Raw genomic sequence first — 19,810 nt, forward strand, 5'->3', positions numbered from 1 at the left:
ATATAATTTATTTTTGTTTCTGTGAGTTAAGTTCTGTCTTGTGTCATTGGTGCATGAAAATAATTCCCCAAACTGGAAAAAAGTGATTCCTTTCTGCATAGCCAAAAGTTTCTGAAATTCTTGAAATCAGAATGTATTAAGTAGACTTGGCATTTGTATCCAACCATGGTCTGGCAGGAAATTAAGGTTACATTGAACAGGTGCTTACACAGAACTTGGGGTAGGCTAAAATGTCAATACAAGTCAGAGAGTTGGCCAAGTGCTGCAGAAGTCTTCAAGACACAGTTGGGCAGGAAGTTTTTTGTTTTGTTTTGTTTTCTTATGGTTGTTTGTCCTCCCCCTCCCAATTAGAACATGATGAACCAACTTGCAACAATTGTGAATAGAGCTATCTGTATACTGGGGAAGTCCTCAAACTGCAGTGTGATTGTGGGAAGTAGTGAATGGCAAAGAACTTAAGTCCCAGTTGTAGCTGGCAAATTTGAGGTGTATTTCCCTCATTTTTTTTTGTTAAAACAAATAAATTTTTATTAAAAAGAGCCACTCTTTTCTTGCTACAGCCCATCTCACAGCACACTTATCTTTCCTGTCCTATCTCCAGTAGGAATCAGATCATTTGCAGAAGGAGTTCAGTGACTTGCAAATGAGCACATACAGTACACTGTAGTATGTTTCTTGGGCACAGGTTGAAGCAGCAACATGGTCTAACTGCTTGGAGCTTCAAATAAGAATTTAATGGCAGATAGCGAAAGGAATCACTGTGTTTAAGGGTATAATTTCTTGTTTTACAGCATTGCACTTTGACTATGGAAACAGAGGCTATTGATGGCTATATAACGTGTAAGTATTCATTTTTTCACTAATTTGTTACTGATGATAAAGTTACCTTTGTATATTACTTGGGATATAATTAAGAATTCTGTTCTCTTATTTTTTTTTCACAATTTTCCTTTAAATGAGTTTGAGAAATAGCATAGAAACGAGATATATCAGAAATATAGAAGTATACCTACTACTTACTAAATTAAGGATAGTATTTAAGTCAGTCACAGCTTAGCAGATCAACACTTTTCTACTTGATTTTTTTCCCCCATTTACTTTTAAGTTTAAAATAGGTTAGGTTATTTACGTATGTACTAGTATGCTGTGTACTAAATATTTACTACTTTGTAGCCTAATTTTTCTGGACACATAATGTGAAAGAAATCAGCTTCTTTTAATTTGACATTTTTTTTTAGCAAACTCTTTTTTCAGACATTTAACTTTGTAACAGGCAGCATTTTGGAAAATGCTTATAATACATTCTTTATGTTTAATAATTAAATTAAATGTTAAAACTTATCTTTTTTCAAGGAAAAGATACTTTAGAAGTCAACTACTTCATTTCCCCTTATTTGATGTGTAAGAGCATTGTGATAATAAAGTTTCGTTAATTTTTTTATTGTGGGCTGATTGTGGCTTTTCGTCATTTCATTCATTGACTATGTTTCTAAAAGATATTTCCTTATAGTTTCTTTTAAGGGAGAAATGTACTGCTTAAAAATTCAAGACTATGCATTTCACTGTGTATATGAAGCAAAGTTAGTAATTAGATTTTTTGTGACAATGAACAGAGACCAAAAGATTTTATTTTTGAAAACAGGTGACAATGAGCTTTCACCTGAAAGGGAGCACTCCAATATGGCAATTGACCTCACCTCAAGCACACCCAATGGACAGCATGCCTCACCAAGTCACATGACAAGCAGTAAGTCTTCATTTTATGATTTTTTTTTCTGTTTCTCAAGTGACAGATTTGAATTTGTTAGGTCTGTGGGGTCTGCTCACATTGTGGTGTTGCTACTGCTGTAGATTTTGCTAAAGAAAGAACAACATAGATTTATTCCTGTTCATTCTAGTATCATAAAACATGAGCCTGCTTACTAGTCTGAACTATCCCAAGGTGGCATTTGGGAGCTGGTGCTTACCTGTATCAGGTAAGAAATGTTAGAATCTGCTGATTAGTGTTTTGACTTGGTGAATTTCTATCTGGATTTGTTATTGTTGTTGTTGTTGTTGGATTAAAAAAAAATATGGAAACATGTCACTTCCAAAGGACTTTTCCATTGGAAAAGGACTCTTGCAGCATATTTAAAAAATAGCATTATTTTATGTTATCATGGTACAAAGCTAAACCATTGTATTATTTCTTGCTTAAAAGAGAAGGTGGTGGGGGGGGGGGAGAGAGAGAGAGAGAGAGAGAGAGAGAGAGAGAGAGAGAGAGAGAAGAAAATGTTAAAGTTTCTCCTCCAAAGCATTGTAAGTGAAGTATAATTGAAATTTATCAAACTCATTTATATTCATTTCTCTAACAAAGTTGAAAGCATTTGTTTCAGATTGTCCAGGAGAGAGTTGTGAAAATTTGGAAGGATGTTTTGAATTTGTAGGAATAGACAGTTTTGGCTGCTATTTTGATAAAGGGTCATTCGTTGATGTAGTATACTATGTTTCAGTGTAGTAAAAAAGCAACTTACATGCAGTCAGTGACACAAGACAAAATATTTACAGTTATTAAGAATATGGTTTATCTTCTCTTAATGTTTTATCAGCAAATCAACTGCCAGTACTCTGTTATTCCTACTCAAAAGTAATTTGAAATCTTGTTTTCTTTATACTTTTGTATTATCTTCCTATATGGAAATGACAGGATTTATATGTAAATATAATTTAAATGGCGAGTTTTCTGTTGATGCTATGTGAAGGAAGGGCATTTCTTTTCTTTTGTGAAGACTAAATTGAAGAAAACCGAACCATCTATTTAATTTTAAGCATATACTTAATTCTAATTACCCGAGAGAAATTTTCCTTTCCACTTGCCTCTTATAGCCTTTTAAACTTAAGTTATTTTAAAGTTACAAGCTTTGTAACTAGTTAAGCTTACTGAATTATAAGCAAACGTATTTAGATTACTCTTGAATACATTTTGCAATTCATTAACTTTAAGCGATCTTGGATTGAAATATTTGAATTTACTGTATTTAAAAGTTTTCTTCTTTAATAATGGAGGAGTTACTCAGAAAATTTCATCATTCTAGCAGTCCTTGAAATTCCTTTACTGTGTAGAAAGGAAGAACTAAGAAAGTTATTGAGTGCATATGTACTAAATTATATTGCTAATTTCTTATATTATGTCTTGCAGCATTAATTTGTGTTTTCTGTGTTGATTTGATAAAGGTTATTCTCTGTAGCAATGTAGGCAATAAGAGTTTTTACATTTAATATTTAATTGTTGTTGTTGTTGGATTAGTAGTTCTTTGGCAGGATATGTTTTTATTTCACAGAAACTTTCTACATGATTTCCTAAAGAGTCAAGACAGGTTTGCATTATAGTTTCTTTTTATTAAGTATTTAACTATTGGATTTAGAAATATTGAATATATGGAGTAGAGAGTAACTATTAATCAGACTTGACTGTCTTACACTGGTCACCACCAGAATATCTGCAAGAAAATGTTGGTTAATTAGTTAATTAGCCCCTTCATTTGTGAATTTGATTCAGCTTTTGCAGGTACTTGCTTCAAAAAGGCAGTTCACTCATCTTTTAAAATAAATAGTACGGAGTATAGGCATGATTAATTTGAACAAGTAAGAAGTGTGCTTTTGACATTCAAGCTTTTCTCACCCAACAGTAAACTTATGTTTGGTAAAGAGTTTCTTGTGGTGTTGTGTTTTTTGTTTTTTTTTTTTAACTTTCTAGCCTGGGGCAATTCCATGTTAGTACAGTTTTTGGCTGAACTGCACATGTTTTCAGGTTCTTTTCCAAAGAGTTGCAGGTTAAATATTTTGGCTTTCACTTCAGAGCTGTCTGTGCATCCTTTATGTAGCCTCTATTTACAGTATCTAGGTTACCCACTTAGGTGTTAGATGGAGAAGATACCCATTTTTCCTCTCTTAGATCTAGGAGAATATCAACATTTTAGATTGCCAAAGTAAATAGGGGTAGAGAGGAACTCTTGACCATTAATTAGAACAGGGAGCGAGAATTGGTCACTCGGTTGCTTTTCTGTGACTTAAAATACTTTTTGGGTATGAGACCTGTCAAATCACTTGTATCTGAGATCACTAGTTTTCTATATCCCTTTACACACACTGTTGATTTTGTTAAATGAAAATAGCTTATTTTCCTCATTTTTTGAATCTTCAAATATACTTCTAAAGGACTGCTGCTTCCTAAAACAGAATAAGTAAATGCAGAAAACTTTATGATAGAATAAGAGAGTCTCTAGTAGCAAGGAAGAGAGGTCTGTATGTAATGGGGAAAGGAGGAAAAGTTATTTTTAAATATTTTAGAAAAAATAAAAGAAGTAAAACCTTTGACTTTTATAAACCAACTAACATTCTGGCCATAAAGTATTAATAAGATGTGATAGATAACTTATTTGGCTTTAGGAAAGTGGTCAGTATCACTATAGGGTCCTAGTCATTTGTTCAGGGTATTTGGTGACTATTCCAAGATGAAGGGTATCTGTACAACTTGCTGCCAGCTATTGTATAAAAAATAATGACAGCAGCTATCATTATTTGACAGTGCTAGAATAGAGTACTGGCGGCTTGGGAGAGAACTAAAAATGTGATAATGCCTGACATTTTTTAGTTTTAAATTTCAGCGTATAAGATAACCTTGAAAAGAAGTAAGAGGTATTAGTGATCCTAACATTCTATAATGACTACTTCCTATGTTTTAGACTGAATTTTCATGGTGAACTTTTTAGACTTTTTATTCTGGAATAAGGATCTCTTTGATAAGAGGATGGGCACTGTTGCCTGGGATCATTAGTGTACATACTGAGTCTGCTGACAATCTTCGATGTCAGGGATGACAGAATATGCCTTGATGGCTACTGGAAATACACAATGTTAAGTGATTTTTAAAAATAGAATCTGGAAGTTAAGAATCTGAGATAGACAACTCAGACAGAACAATATAAAAATAATCCATGTTGTGTTTTGGTCCATCAGATGAAACTTTGTGATTCCTTCTGATTCTGGGTTAGCTTATTTCCAATTCTTGCATAGTTGCTTTGCTATCAGTTTTAAACTGTTCAATACTTACAGCTGACTATGTTGAAAAAAATTTAAGGCTCAAAAATTATAATTTTTTAAATAATGCAAATATGTAAATGTTTTGTAGATAATTACTTAAATGATGTATGAAAATATATTGACAATTTGTTTCTCTTACTTTAAAACCTTTAGGTGGATCAACTATATAGTCACTACTATTTATCAGTCAGTTTGATGGCCTGGTGGCATGTATGGAATTGGAAGAAGTAGTAATTCCAGTGTTACAAGGCTCTGACCATTAATCAGGTCAGGGAATCTAGTTTATTCTTTTCATAGTGCTTCACATTCATTTTTTTTCTTAGTTTCCATTTTTAGAACCTAGTGAAGCAGAAGTATATTATGATTTCTATTTTTCATACGTGGAAATTGAGGCTTGAAGAAATCAATTGACCTGTTAGGTTGCTTAGCAGAAAGATAAAATTCTCAGGGTTGGGACATAAAGTGGGATATAACTTTGTGGGTAGGTAGATAATTGGTATCTGTCTCTATCATCTTATCCTCTCAGGTTGTCTGCCATGTCCAATACTGAACCATGTTTTAGTGACAAAAAGAGTATTACAGAAATAGAAGAGTGTTATTATGAGGGTGGAGCAACATCAGATAATCTTGTCAAGCCAGTGTTCTAATGTGCTTTTTAAAATATAGCTTATATTATGGGATTCACCAGCTTTCTGAGTTGTCTTCTATAGCTTAGTTTGGCAGTCACCCTTGGTTGGATTTTCATAGGGCACACCCAAATATGACACCAGCTGGGCTTGATGTAAAATCTAGCTCTGTTTGGAATTGTAGTGCTTTGGTTTGTGTATATGCCTAATGTACTTTACATTTAGTTCTTATTTGTTAAAACTTTTAACAAAAGCCAAAAAGAAATTTGATTTAATTTCTTTATACCTATCAGAGATAAATATCTGACTGCATTTCTAAAGAAAAAAGAAAACTAAAAGAAACATGTATTTGCAGGTAATTAACAGAAAAAGTGTTGTTGTTATTATTATTATTATTATTATTTTGCTTTGTAACTCATTCTACCTCGACCACTCCATATTTTTAGACTGCTTAGAGTTGAAGATTAAGGTTTGTCTTTGAAAAACAAAAATGCTTACTGTAGAAGGGTTGTCCTTATTGCCTTTATCTTTGCTCAAATCTGTCTTTCTCTTTGGAAGTGCTTTTGTTAATATGTAACATGATCGATTATGTTCCATTGGGAGTCTTCCAGGAAGCCATAATGAATTAAGATCTCTGGGTTCCTTGCTCATCTCTCCTAACTTTTGATACATTGATATATTCTGAATATTGATGTATTTTGATCTATGGTTTTCTGAAAGATCAATATAGCAGTGTCACAGTTCAAACCCAAGGTAGCGTATGTTGCTTTTCTCTGCTTTTTTTCTTTTATATCTGTTTATATCTAATATGTGTGTGTGTATATATATATATATATACACACACACACACACACACACACACACACACATACACATGTTAACATGTTAGTACATTTGTTAATTAATTGAGACACAGAACATCTGTGCTTTGCAATAAGTAAGGAGTATTAAGGAATTTATCCCCCATATTATAAATGCATTTACCATTGGATTGAGAGAGGTAGAAAGCCCTTGTTTATTGAGGTTACATGGGATGCTCAGCACTGTTCTAAATGCTTTCCATATTATTAGTCTTTGCAGCAATTCCCTGAGGTAGATAACCTATCTCATCTCTCCATATGATAACATAAAACTGAGGGGCAGAAGAAGCATGGGAGTTATATTGGCCACTGACTTGCTGTGTGAACTTGGGCTTTTTTTTTTTTTTTGCCGCACAGGGAATTGAATTTAGGGGTACTTTCTCACTGAGCCAACACCCAGCCTTTTTTATTTTTTATTTTGAGAGAGGGTCTCACTGAGTTGCTTAGGGCCTTGCCAAATTGCTGAGGATAGCCTTTAATTTGTGATCCTCCTGCCACAGCCTCCCAAATTGTTGGGATTATAGGTATATGCCACCGTGCCTGGTGAACTTGGGCATTTTAAGTTGTATCCCTGAGCTTCAGTTTCCTCAATTGTAATTATGGGGGTAAACAATACCTACTCCAATGGGTTGCTGATAGATTTAAATGAAGCAATATATATAAAATGCTTAGCACGATTCCTGGCACTTAATAAGACCCAATAAATTATCACTGCTGCTATTATTCAGAGCAGTCAAGTCACTGTTTTTTGTACCCATGACTCATAAGAAAAAGGGTTTGTTTTCAAACCCAGATCTGTTTGGAGTCTGGATCTTTTGCTCTTGCCTGTTAACTGCATTGATCCGTGGCACAGAGACAGGTATTTTTGGTAACTTAGAGTAAAAATTGAGGAAAAAATATTCTCTACTATTTAAAGTTCTATGAACATTTTTGTTAAGAAATAAATAGAGTTTATCTGTTTGTCAGAAATTATTTTAATTGATTTTCAGTGTTCTCAAATAAAGTTGTATGGTTTTGGTCATATGCAAAAACAGTCATTGCTTATCCTGGGGTGCCAAGGACACCAGTCATTAGGACTGGAAAAAGAAAAAGTATCCCTCACTTTTTTTTTTTTTTTTTGGTCCTGGGACTGAATCAAGTGTTACTCTACCACTGAGCTATATCCCCAGCCCTTTTTATTTTGAGACAGGGTCTCTCTGGGTTGCTTAAGACCTTGCTAAATTGCTGAGGCTGGCTTCGAACTTTTCGATCCTTCTACCTCAGTCTCCTAAATACTGGGATTACAGGTGTGTGTCATGGTGCTGGGCAGAAAATATCCTCTTAATAGAGTAATATGTCCATATAGTCTTTCACAGCGTGTTCCCCTCAAAAATTTAATATTATTTGATGCTCTTAAGTGTACCATAAATCTCACTTGATTTAAATTGTGCTAGGCGTGGTGGCACATACCTATAATCCCAGCGGCTTGGGAGGCTGAGATAGGAGGATTGTGAGTTCAAAGCCACCCTCAACAACTATGAGGTGCTAATCCAACTCAGTGAGACCCTGTCTCTAAATAAAATACAAAATAAGGCTGGGGATGTGGCTCAGTGGTCGAGTACCCCTGAGTTCAATCCCCAATACCAAAACCAAACCAAACCAAACCAAAACAAAAACTTGATGATACCTATTTAAGTTGTAATCAAGTTGTTGCTGTGTGTTTTGGGGGCAATGGTTTAGATGTATTAAATTTGAAGTAAGCTTAAAATATGATTATTAGTTATAGGCATTTGACACTTTGATGTACGGTTCTAGTTGACTGATTCAACAATGTTGTTGGCTGTCTTCTAAGGATGCCAGGCACTGTAAGGTACATATGTGCACCCTCCTTGTCCTTTAGGAGCTCATGCTCTGTGGGGACAAACAGACTTCTTCTAAACAGGGTGTTGTGTTATAGGAAGCTGAGTATCTTCATGATTATAGGGTGTGAGAGGTGGTACTAGTTTGGGAAGATTTCCTAGAGGGAGAGGCTGCATGAGCTAAGATTTATTTATTATAAAGGTTTTAGGAGAGGAGTGGACGGTATCTTCAGTAAATGATGTACCCACAATGAGAGCTGAGAAATAGCATGCAATATTCTGGGAAATGTAGGTAGGTTGGTATTTCTAGAGTATAAAATTGGCCTCTAGGAAGTTTGAAGCCAGAGGTTACTCTGAAGAGTTAATCAGGATAGGATGATGGAATATTTTAGCATGATGGTTTTCATTTTCAGGAGAGCCAAGGCTGTTAACAAAGCAGACTTAGGGATTTTTTTTTTTTTTTTTTTGGTGGTGGTGGGGGGTGATATGTTTGTGTTTTTTGAGGTGGAGTCTTATTGTGTTGGTCTCAAACTCCTGGGTTCAGCTGGTCCTCCCACCTTAGCCTCTTGAGAAGCTAGAACCACAGTCACAAGCTACTGCACCCTGCTTGTGATTCCAACTTTTTCATTGATGTGGATCACACTGAATGTAATGTGGGGAAAAAGCTTGTGGATGGGGACCAATCTATAGGTATGGGCATCTTTAATAAGTTGTTGTAGTGATTGAGAAAGCATGAGAGCTAGTGGTAGTGGGGATAAAAAAGGAAGAGAGGCATGAGAGATAGGGATCTGGTTTCATTTTTCTACAAGGGGATCCAAAGGGAGAGAAGAGGGGTGAACATGAAATTGATAAAATTATGCTCTCTCTACATACAGATATACTACAATGAATCCTGCTTTTATATCTAATTATAATATATTAATTAAGGTAATAATAAAAATGACAAATACAGTAATAATAATAGAATACAGTAATAATAATAGAAGAGTGATTAGTAGAGCAAATGGATCAGTAGAAAGAGGAGGGGAGGGAAAGGGAAGTACTGGGGAATGAGGTTGATCAAATTATCTTATGTGTATTTATTTTTTTGCATTTTTTAAATTTTTTATTTATTTTTTGTTTTTTTTAATTTAATTTTTTTTGCATTTATGAATATGGCATAATGTGTCCCGCTAGTACAAATAATTATAATCAATTAAAAAATAAAGAGAGAGAGAGAGAAGAGTAGAGTTTGGGTAATGTCTTAAGAGTAGATTGGACTTGGTTAGTAGAGTTAAGGAGAAGAGGGAGTTAAATATGGTGATTCCCAAATTACTGGATAGAAGACAATATGTTCCCTCAGCAAAGAAGACATTCTGGAACAAGTTTCCAGGAAAAGATTAGTTTAGTTTAATTCTGGATACAGAGTTTGAAGCATCAATAGGGTATAATATGAGACAGGCACTCGCGATTCTCCTGCCTCGGCTTTATAAGCTGCTGGTGTTACAGATGTGCGCCATGGTCATCTGCAAAGGAATTCTTTTACTCTAGTTTCAGAAGTTGGATTAATGTGATATACTCACTGGATTTTTAATCAATAGGGTAGAATATGGGAAGGGATAGTAATCAAGTACCTGGACACATTAGAGTGTGAACTTTGCTTAGTAGTGAAATGTAGCTTGTGCCTTCCTTCCATGATCCTGTATGAGTTCAGCAATAGTTTGGTATTTCTTAAAAATTCGTTCCTTAGTACCTCTTAGCTTTATTTTCCCAATTGACCCATTAAATAAAAATCATATATTGAAGTGGATAAAGACATGCTTTAATAATCTCTTTGCTTAAAGGAATTCTTTTTTCTTTTTAGTACTGAGGAATGAATCCAGGGGCACTCCACAACTGAGCCACATCCCCAGCCCCACTCCCCCTTTTTGTATTTTATTTAGAGATAGGGTCTCACTGAGTTGCTTAGGGCCTTCCTAAATTGATGAGGCAGGCACTTTTGATCCTCCTGCCTTGGAAAGCCGCTGGTGTTACAGATGTGCACTATGGCCATCAGCAAAGGAATTCTTTTACTCTAGTTTCAGAATTTGGATTAATGTGATATACTACTTATTTTTAAATAAACTATGCTAGCTCTTCTCTTTATAATTTTATGGTGTATTTAATACCATAATTTTTATATTTATATTTTTTAAAAAGTCATAGCTAATATATGTCATATATTCCAATGCCTCTAATGATTTGTCTTTATTCTGTACCTATTTCTTTATGAGTAAATATGTAATTTATAATACATAATTTTTTTTAGCTAAATGCCATTCAGTTCTGCCATATTATTAGTCAAGGAATTTAGTACAATAACTCAGAGACTTTTTGAAAACTTTGGGATAAATATGTATACATTGTACATATTATTTTCAAATGATTTGGAATATACTTAATTTTTTTACAGAAGATAATAATATTATGTCCCTTGGGTAAAATTACCTAGAGAAGAATTAATTATCATAGTATGTATCTTAAAATATATGTTATAGAATGCTATCTTAAAAATGTAAATTACCCAAGATACCATAGAGTTCCAAATGCATTTAATGATAGAAATACTTCTTAGATGTCCTGCATGTGGAGATTTCAGAACTCTCTAGAGAGATGCTTTTCATCTTTGAATCATTGATCCAGCAAATATTTATTGAGCACTTACTTCTTGTGATGCACTGCTGGTGTTTGGGCACTAAAAATTGTTAGAGGTGTTTTAAAGAGAAGGATGTTATTTTCAAGGGTCCAAATAAATTGATTTTATTTGAGATTATAATATTGTTTATTGTATTTAGAAGTAAATAGGTGTGATGTACATATCATCATTTATATCCACTATAAATGAATTTATTGCTTGTCATTTATATCCATTATAAATGAATTTATTGCTTATTTTGTTTTATCACCGATTATTATTTTTTTTAAATGCAACATTGAAGACATACAATGAGACAAAGTTGAAAGACCAACCAGTTACATAGAAAGGTTCCTACAGGATAGCATTACCCCATGAAATTATTTATAATACAGGATTTGGCTCTCACCCTTGCAAGTTCCAAAACTTGAATTGTGGCACACCTAAAGTATATTCCTGTATCAGGGTTGACTGAATTAAATAAGTTTACAGAATTAATATTTAAAGTCTGGGTGCCAAGTTATGTTTATACCTTCATTAAAATAAAAGAAACAAACAAAACCCCCAAGCAGATAACATGGGATCTGGCTTACTGTAGTTAGCTTGACCAGATCATTTTGTTCTTTTGAACTGACCTATATGGGTAATTAATGAAGGTCGTTTGCTGAGCAGATTCTGAACAAATGAGATTATATAATTCAAATATTCAGAGGTCTTATATATTCAGCATCACAATAGAGATAACATTGCCCTTGGGGTTGAAGTCCTTTGTCTAATTCCTTCTCCCTTGAATGGATATGGATTTAGACACCCTAGATCTAGGTTCAGTCAACATACTTCTGAGATGCATTTTCCCCCCCCTCACCTTCTTAACTAAAAACCCCAGATTTAATCTGTAGCCTATGTTAATATTTATAATCAGGTTACAAGAAATTCTTGCTGGCCTGGGATTCATTCAATTTCTTTAATGTGGTTTATATTTCTGTTTTAAATTTGTTAAATGTTGATTTTGCAGCTTAACTCTAGGAAGGCAATCTTAGAATGAATGCCTGTAAAGGATACTTCAACTACTATTGCTATAAATTTAAACTTCTGTTCAGTGATATGTTGACAAGTGTTATGGTCAGCATCTTAAGAGGTCTTATGTCTACATTAGATGAAGATGATAAGTAGCACTGCCGCCTAGAAAAAACACCTTAAATGAGCTGAAGGTTGAGAAGGAACATCCAGTTTATAGGTCAGAAGGAAAAAAAAAAATATATCACACTAATTCCATGGGATCATGGAAGTAATCTGACTATAACATATGAGATTTCATAGCAAATTTATAATATTTCATGTTACTTAATAGGAATGATATCTGTTCTGGTGCTATATAATCATGTTCAGTGAAATCCAAGTTAATATTAGTATGAATGTTTTCATGATGCCATCATCATCATCTTCATTACTACGACTACTATCTTTATATGGCACATTTAGAATTCATGATTGAACACCATATACTTGTAATTTTAAAACCAGTTCTCTATCACTTATTTAAAACTGTTTTTAGTAGCATGTACAAGATGAAATGCTTCAATTAAGTATTCTTATGCACTTCAGATATTTTGAGGAGCATATAATTAATCAGTGTAAAGTCACGTTCTAATAAATTAACATTCTGGGTGTCTACACCTTTGACATTTTTGTCATTGCTCTTTTATTATCCTTGAAGCTGTAGTTTTTCTCACACCCGACTATATCAACTCTACCTACTTCTTACTAAGACATCAAACACAGGGCTTGGTAATATTTTGAAGTGCTGAGATACTACATTACTCTTTTTCAGTTGAATTAATGTTGAGAATTTCTGGTTGAGTTCTAAAGAGGCACCATTTCTTTTACAGCTATACAAAACATATTCTGTTATGACCATTTTTGTGAAGATCCTTATATTGTTTTTGTTTAAAACACACAATTTAAACAAATAATATTTACATAGAGAAATATTTTTCTTTTATAAAATATGTCTTCCAGATCTGGAAGACATATTTTATAAAAGAAAAATATTTATACCTTTATTATCCATAGGATCTTATGTAGATAGCTTTATTTTCAATACATTTGTTGTCACTTAGATAGAAAAGTGGCATTTCTGTGTTTTTTGGACTGAGGATTTGTGTTAAATACCTGATTGTAAAAGGTCTATCTATTTGTATTAGAAATGTTTGCTCATATCATTCATATATTCTCTAAAACTTAGAAATTGGGCTATTAATTTTTAGGTTTTAAAAAATTTTTTAGGTATTAAAGATAGGTAGTGCCTAATCATTTTTGGGTGCTGTTTTAAAGTTTTAAACACAGTAAAATTATAGACTCTATTATAGTATTTTGAAATATAAAGTGAATTCTATTATAATGTTAAAATTTCACCAAACATTTGAAAGCAGCAATACATTTTTTGGCATAACAGATAATTAGAAAAAGAAATATATATTCTGTCAGTCTACTGTTTTCAGACTCTCAAAGCCTGAATTCCATATTGCCTCTGCATGAACTATGACAAATTCATAACCTAATGACAGTTTGTGATTGGGGGATTTTGGAAACCAAACAAAAAAGAAACATCCCCTGTCTCCTGGCAAAATTAAATTTAAAGTAAATTATTTTTATGTAAGTTATCAAAGAGAAGCTTTTTGCATAAAAGATTTTGACGAATTTGAATAGTTTTTAGTTGGTCTCACAGTTTGAGTAAAATAGCTAGTAAAAAGTTTGAAGGGATTTTATATTTTAGCAAATCAGAAAAGCTCTCCTTAACCAGAAAATTGACTTTGTGGAACTCTAGGTGCAAGATAATGCTATTTATGTTTTAAAAGCACAAGTATGTGCGCATATGCAAAGATAAGGGCAAGAAGGAAACATCAAACTAATGAAATAATTTACTTTGTAATCTGTGAGGGTAAACAAGGCTTTTATCTTTTGTTTTTCCTGAACAGTTGTGAATTCTTTGGATTTCTTACAAAGAACAAATTCATATATTTCTTGTGTAATTCAAAAAAAAAAAAAAAGCAAATTCAGTCAGCTCTCTTTTCAAAGAAATAAAGTATGGTGCTGTTTTGCAAGAGAGGTAATGATAACTCCGATCTCAAAGGTTTAACTTTGAAATTTCAGTGATATTATAGACTCATGAATATGGACTAGTGTCATTGATGATAAATACTGAAGTCTGTTTTTTTCATATACGCGTGTATATACGGGTGTTATCCTCGTATTTATTGACTACTATTTTAGATTTAGTTAGCCTATGGCATTTTTTCAATTGTTATAATACTGTGGGATTTCCAGGTAATATAATACCCTCTGATTTATTTTATGAGTGATCATTTATAGCCTCAGATACTGTAAACTAAATAATACACATAATATTTGTTAAAATGATTCCTGCAATGGTGAGGAGACATTGTAGGATATGATAGCAAAAGATGTCTGAGTTGAGGAGTTAAAACTTAGATTTTCTGTTCTATCACATACAGGGCAAACAAGTTTACTTTTTAAAGAGAGCCTCAGTCTCTTTTTTCATGTTTATCAATTTAAAACTCCATTGAGTGTTGCTAATTTTTTCCTTTAAAATTTTTAAAGAGAAACTGTTTTTAGTAAGACAACTATGGTATGTTGTTAATGGGAGTAGGACCTGTGAAAATAACTTGAGGCACATGAAAATAAAAAAAAAAAAAGCAAGCAGAGATGTGAAGTATAGAGAACTTAGAAGATTGCTGGTTCAATTAAGAAATCAAGAACCAAAATAACCAATCCTGCAGTCAGTAAACCTAGTAGGGAGAGCAGAAGGACAAATGAAAAATTGGACCATTTCTTCCTTTCTCTTTTCTTTTAGAATATGTAAATAAAGAAATCAGTTTCTAAGTCAATCAAGGAAGCTTCCTACTTAATTATGAAGAATATGGCATAGGATGAGAATGGTTTCTGGTAAAAGGTAGATGACTAAACATTCAGACTCAGTAGGAAGAAGCATAGTCTTGAGATAACTGAAAGCCAGGGACTTGGAGATGGCGAGAGGTTGGTTAGGAGAAACTGAGGTCCTGAGAGTTTGAGCTGATTAAAGCAGGGCAAAAGTGGGTAGTGCCTCAAATAGATTGTTCTAATACACCAGTACTGCTACCAGTGCCACTTTAGACTCATCTTTTGCTTTTATCTTTTGCACAAGTGACTTGTGATAAGCTGGGTTTGTGTGTAAGGAATCCCAACTGGTTATGTTCTGAAATTAACATTGGTCTTGCCTATAAGCTGCCATTTTACTTCACTGCAGAAGGATGGAAGATTGGGGAATTAGGGAGACCATAAGCCTGGCAGAAACAGTAAGAAATCTCTGTGCTCTTCCTACCCCCTTTTGTGAGGTATCGATGAAGAAGGAAACTGATATTGAGCAGATGAGATGGGGTTTTGCATTCAATTTTTGTCTCTGATCTGTTTGTTATCTTTTCATTTTCCTCCTCAAGTGTCTCTGACACAGGCACTGAGTGTTTGACAGACTTTCTTTTCTTTTCTTTCTTTTCTTCTTGTTTCAGTGCTGGAGATTAAATCCAGGAGTGTCTCCCTCTGAGCTACATCCCCAGCCCATTTTTAAATTTTATTTTGTAACCAGGACTACGTTGTCCAGGTCAGGCTCCCTCCCTGAGTAGTTGGGATTACAGGTGTGTGCCACCACACCCATCCTGAAAATGCTCTTTTGAGTATATACTCTATCAGAGATTTAGAATCCCCAGGTTGGTTTTTACTCTTTGAGACACTTTTTTTAAAAATAAGCCTTGTGATAATATATCAGTAAAAAATTATCAGGCATGAGGTAAAGTTTACATAAGTATTATAGTTAAAGGAAAGGTTTAAGGTCATAAATAATAAGACAAAATCAAAGTTATGTTTAAATTGCTTAAGAGAACAAACTAATTTTAAGCCTATTAAAATAACATTTTTATTTGTAAAATACATTAAACTATTCAAAATGCTTTCACATCTTGCATAGAATGTACAGATCTAAATTTTAGCTTAATGTTTATTTGAACAGTTTCAGGAGAATCTATTATTTCTGGTGTTACTTGGCTGACATTTATTTGTTACTGGAAAAGGACAAACATATATATATTTTTTAATTACAGAATTGAATGGTTTTTTTCTCTTCTCTCCCTCTCATACAAAGAAGTGAGTCCTGATACCTATTAGATGTGGGTCCCTAAGACAGATATTTAATCTCCAGGAATCTTACTTTTATTTATAAAATGGAAACATTAATATCTGCCTTGTCAGAATAGTGATCACAAGCATTAGAGAGAATTATATAAAGCTTCTAGAATGGTGACTGGCACATGGTCAATTAACCAGAATGATAGTTAGTATTGTATTGTTAGGTAAACAAAGTATATGATAAAGTTGAATCCAGTAATAACTAAGAAACATCCCACAAATATGTTAAATAAAATTTATATCAAATAGTCTTCTAGAAAGGACATGCTGTTAGTCTGCTTTTCATCGATAATGACAATTAAAAAAAAAGTAGTCTAAAGCATTGCCTAAAGCACAAGATTCTTGGATCACTTATTGAACATTTTGCTGTCAGATAGACAGACTCGTAAACCTTGTTTGAGAAGAATTGTGTGTATGGATATAAGGCAATTATTAATGCTGTTGTATTCAAATCAATTACTGAAGAAATGAAAGTAAAATTACCTAATTAAAGCAAATCACAAATAAACCTCTGTTTGTGAGGGGGATAATTGAAATGGCAATTATGCAGTAATAATGCATTTCATTTGAAGATGGTTATTCAGAAGGTGTTTTCTGGCAGGTGGTGGCTGTATGGTACCTGTACCTCCCAACTGACCTTGCCCAGACAGATTTTTTTTTTTTTAAATCATGGATTTGTTTACTTGTACACTAGATGTGTTAGTGAATGGATTTCCTTTGTGTCTCTGAAATTTCTCAAGTTTTCATACTCATGGTGCTGTATGTCCTGCGTCATAACTCATCTCTTAGTTGTGTGTCCAGAATTCTCAGAGCTTACTATTAGACGCCAGTAGTGTCTTTTTTTCTTCTTATTCTCAGAAGAATCCAGGAGAAAAGGGAATATATTTTCAAAAGTTTGCATAGCAGAGTACATGTAAACAGACATGGTCATGTCTGAACTTTAACTCTTTTTGGGACTCTAACTCACAGCACAGTCAGCCCCTATAACTACATGATCCTTCTCATCCAGGAGTAGTTTCCTCTCTAAAATTTTGCAAGCATCTATCTCTTGCTATCTTGTTTTCCTATTACTTGATTACTTGAGTACTGCTTATCTCCCCTCTGCAACTGGAAACTGCTTGAGGGTAGAGAAAATCATTATAAACTCTGTAGCCTGAGGGAAGCAGACAGAGAGAGCAGGGCTTTAGAGCTGAAGAGACTGGGATTTTTATCTTGACTGAATTTTGTGTTGGTCTTTATTTCCTCATTTGTAGAATGTGAAGTTAGTGCTTGACTGTTAGGGATGTGAGGATTAATGAGTAACTTTAGTAAGGCTTTTCTTATGGTGCCTAATATATTCCAAGAAATAATTTAAAAAATATTAGTTTCTTACATAAAAGCTATGAGTTCATTTGTGTTAGTTATCTAACTGAATGCATTAGAAACCCATCTCAGTTGTTCTGGATGTTATTTGCTGAGATTGTCCATGGGTTTGGTCACTTCAGTTGTGCTATCTGTGTTGAGTATACCAGAAACCAAATCACCCAGTTGGTCAAATCCACAAGGTAGTTTTAAAACTAGTGCTCTAAAGTTAGCTCTAGCTTAGACTTTTAACTCTCTTTTCAACATTCATTTGAGCAGAATACTAGGTTGATGTAAAAGCTTTAGGTATTTGGAAGCTTCACATGACTTCAAAAAAGTCCATGTTTTATCCAGTATCACTCTAGAATTTAGACATAAAGTCATAAAAGGCTTTTAAAGGATATGTGTATAGAGTATTGATGTATTTTTGTCAGCATATCTACACACTAATGAAAAGAGTTGAATTTTACTCCAAGACACTTTTGTTATTTATGGGTAAGACATATGCATTAAGAGCTGGAAAAGTTTAAAGTTATAATTCTAAAGTTATTGTTATTATTATTTTGGTTAATGATTTTTTCTAATCTCTCATATCCAAGATCTCTTAAATCATAAATTGGTGGTTTAGTAGGCACACATAAAAATGCCATGTGATACTACTATCATTTTTAGTTTATTCTTATCCAGTAGCTGAATCTGAAAGATCATTTAGAAACGTATGAATCAAATGGTTCTTCCTTCAAACTGTTAAACAGTTCTGTTTATACCAGATTGTGAGACCAGACCTCAATTTTCTTAGGGCAATTGTGATAATTATCACATTAGTCCATGATATTATTATTATAACAGTGCCTGGGATAAGATACACAACCTTTACAAAGGTCCTTTCCCTAACTCTTTAATCCTTTCTTGAAGTATTTTTTAGATGTATTCTAACAATGTCCAAGCAATTTGTTGGGTGAGCAACCCTTATCTGGTTTGTAAACATTTGTTTGTGATCATTCCTCTAGCTGCAAGAAATAAGGCAATGTATTTAATAGCTTGGTGAATACCAAGACATCTCATTGTTTATATTGTAACAGATCATCTTCTTACAAGTAGTGTTTTCATTGTTTCTCTACCCTTGCTTTTTTTTTTTTAATGTTACAACAAAATTGTATGTTATTTGGAAGCTCATGAAACATAATTTGCTTGGCATAAGGATTTGTAAATTAAGGCCTTAATATTTAACGGGAAATATTATATATAAGAAAGCAGTGCGTGGCTGGGTTTGTGGCTCAGCGGTAGGTCACTCACCTAGCATGTGTGAGGCCCTGGGTTTGATCCTCAGCACCACATAAAAATAAATAAATAAAATAAACGTATTGTTTACAACTACAACTAAAAAATAAATATTTTTTAAAAGAAAGGAATGTATTTAATACAAACTGAACTGAAGGTTCAGATTTCCATCTGTGTATCTATAGTAGCAATTTAATGATAGTAGGTCACATACATTTTTACACTGCAAAGAATTTTTCGTGGTAATCAATTTGCACTTTTCTATTTGACCTTTTTTTTTCCTTTATTGTGTGAGTGGTTGAACTTGAATTATTTTAAAATACTGTCAGCTGCTGGCAAGATTTGTTTTAAATAATAAAGTGCATTTTTACCTACTTGGGAAGCTCTTAAGAATGGTGGGAAACCTCAGGACTCTTCCAAATGCTTTCTTTTGGAGTGGAAAATTTATGAGTATTTTGGATTTTAAATGTGTTTTTAGGATCATGTTTCTGAATGATCACAGCTTTGGTGATGATGCCTATTAATTTATCACTTCATAGCAAAGTATTTATTGCTTGAAAATGCTCTCATGCTTTGAATTTGGTGTTTCAACTTCTTTTCTGTCTATGAGACCCTTGAATATGGTGATTAGTATTTGTTTCAGAGTTTCTATTTTTATCATGTGTTTTGATTTTTCTGGAATACTGACTGTTGAGATAAAGGAAATGATCTAGTTAATTGACATCAGAAAATCAGAAGCTTTTGATTGAAAAGTGAGATCTATTGCCCCATTTCTAAGAGAAAGAAATACAGGAATGACCTCGTTAGCAGTGTTGTAACCAAAGGCTGTCAATTAAGCCAGGAAGAGAAAATATCTGGTACTCACCTTCTGTCTTTTGGTAGCCCTTATGT

At 33.4% G+C, this 19,810-nt stretch overlaps 1 protein-coding gene across 4 annotated transcripts in view; it reads left to right on the forward strand.

Moving 5' to 3' along the window:
* Positions 1 to 19,810, forward strand: part of Ikzf2 (IKAROS family zinc finger 2) — a 150,759-nt gene that overhangs the window by 2,810 nt on the left and 128,139 nt on the right. For all 4 annotated transcript variants that reach the window (XM_027941802.2, XM_071618841.1, XM_071618842.1 and 1 more), the window contains 2 exons: positions 792 to 840; positions 1,643 to 1,747. In XM_027941802.2, coding sequence (XP_027797603.1) covers positions 807 to 840; positions 1,643 to 1,747 — 139 coding nt within the window. In that variant the 5' untranslated portion in view covers positions 792 to 806. The remainder of the gene's footprint in view (positions 1 to 791; positions 841 to 1,642; positions 1,748 to 19,810) is intronic.

The sequence above is a fragment of the Marmota flaviventris genome, chromosome 11 (genome assembly GCF_047511675.1).
Source record: "Marmota flaviventris isolate mMarFla1 chromosome 11, mMarFla1.hap1, whole genome shotgun sequence".
NCBI lineage: Eukaryota > Metazoa > Chordata > Mammalia > Rodentia > Sciuridae > Marmota > Marmota flaviventris.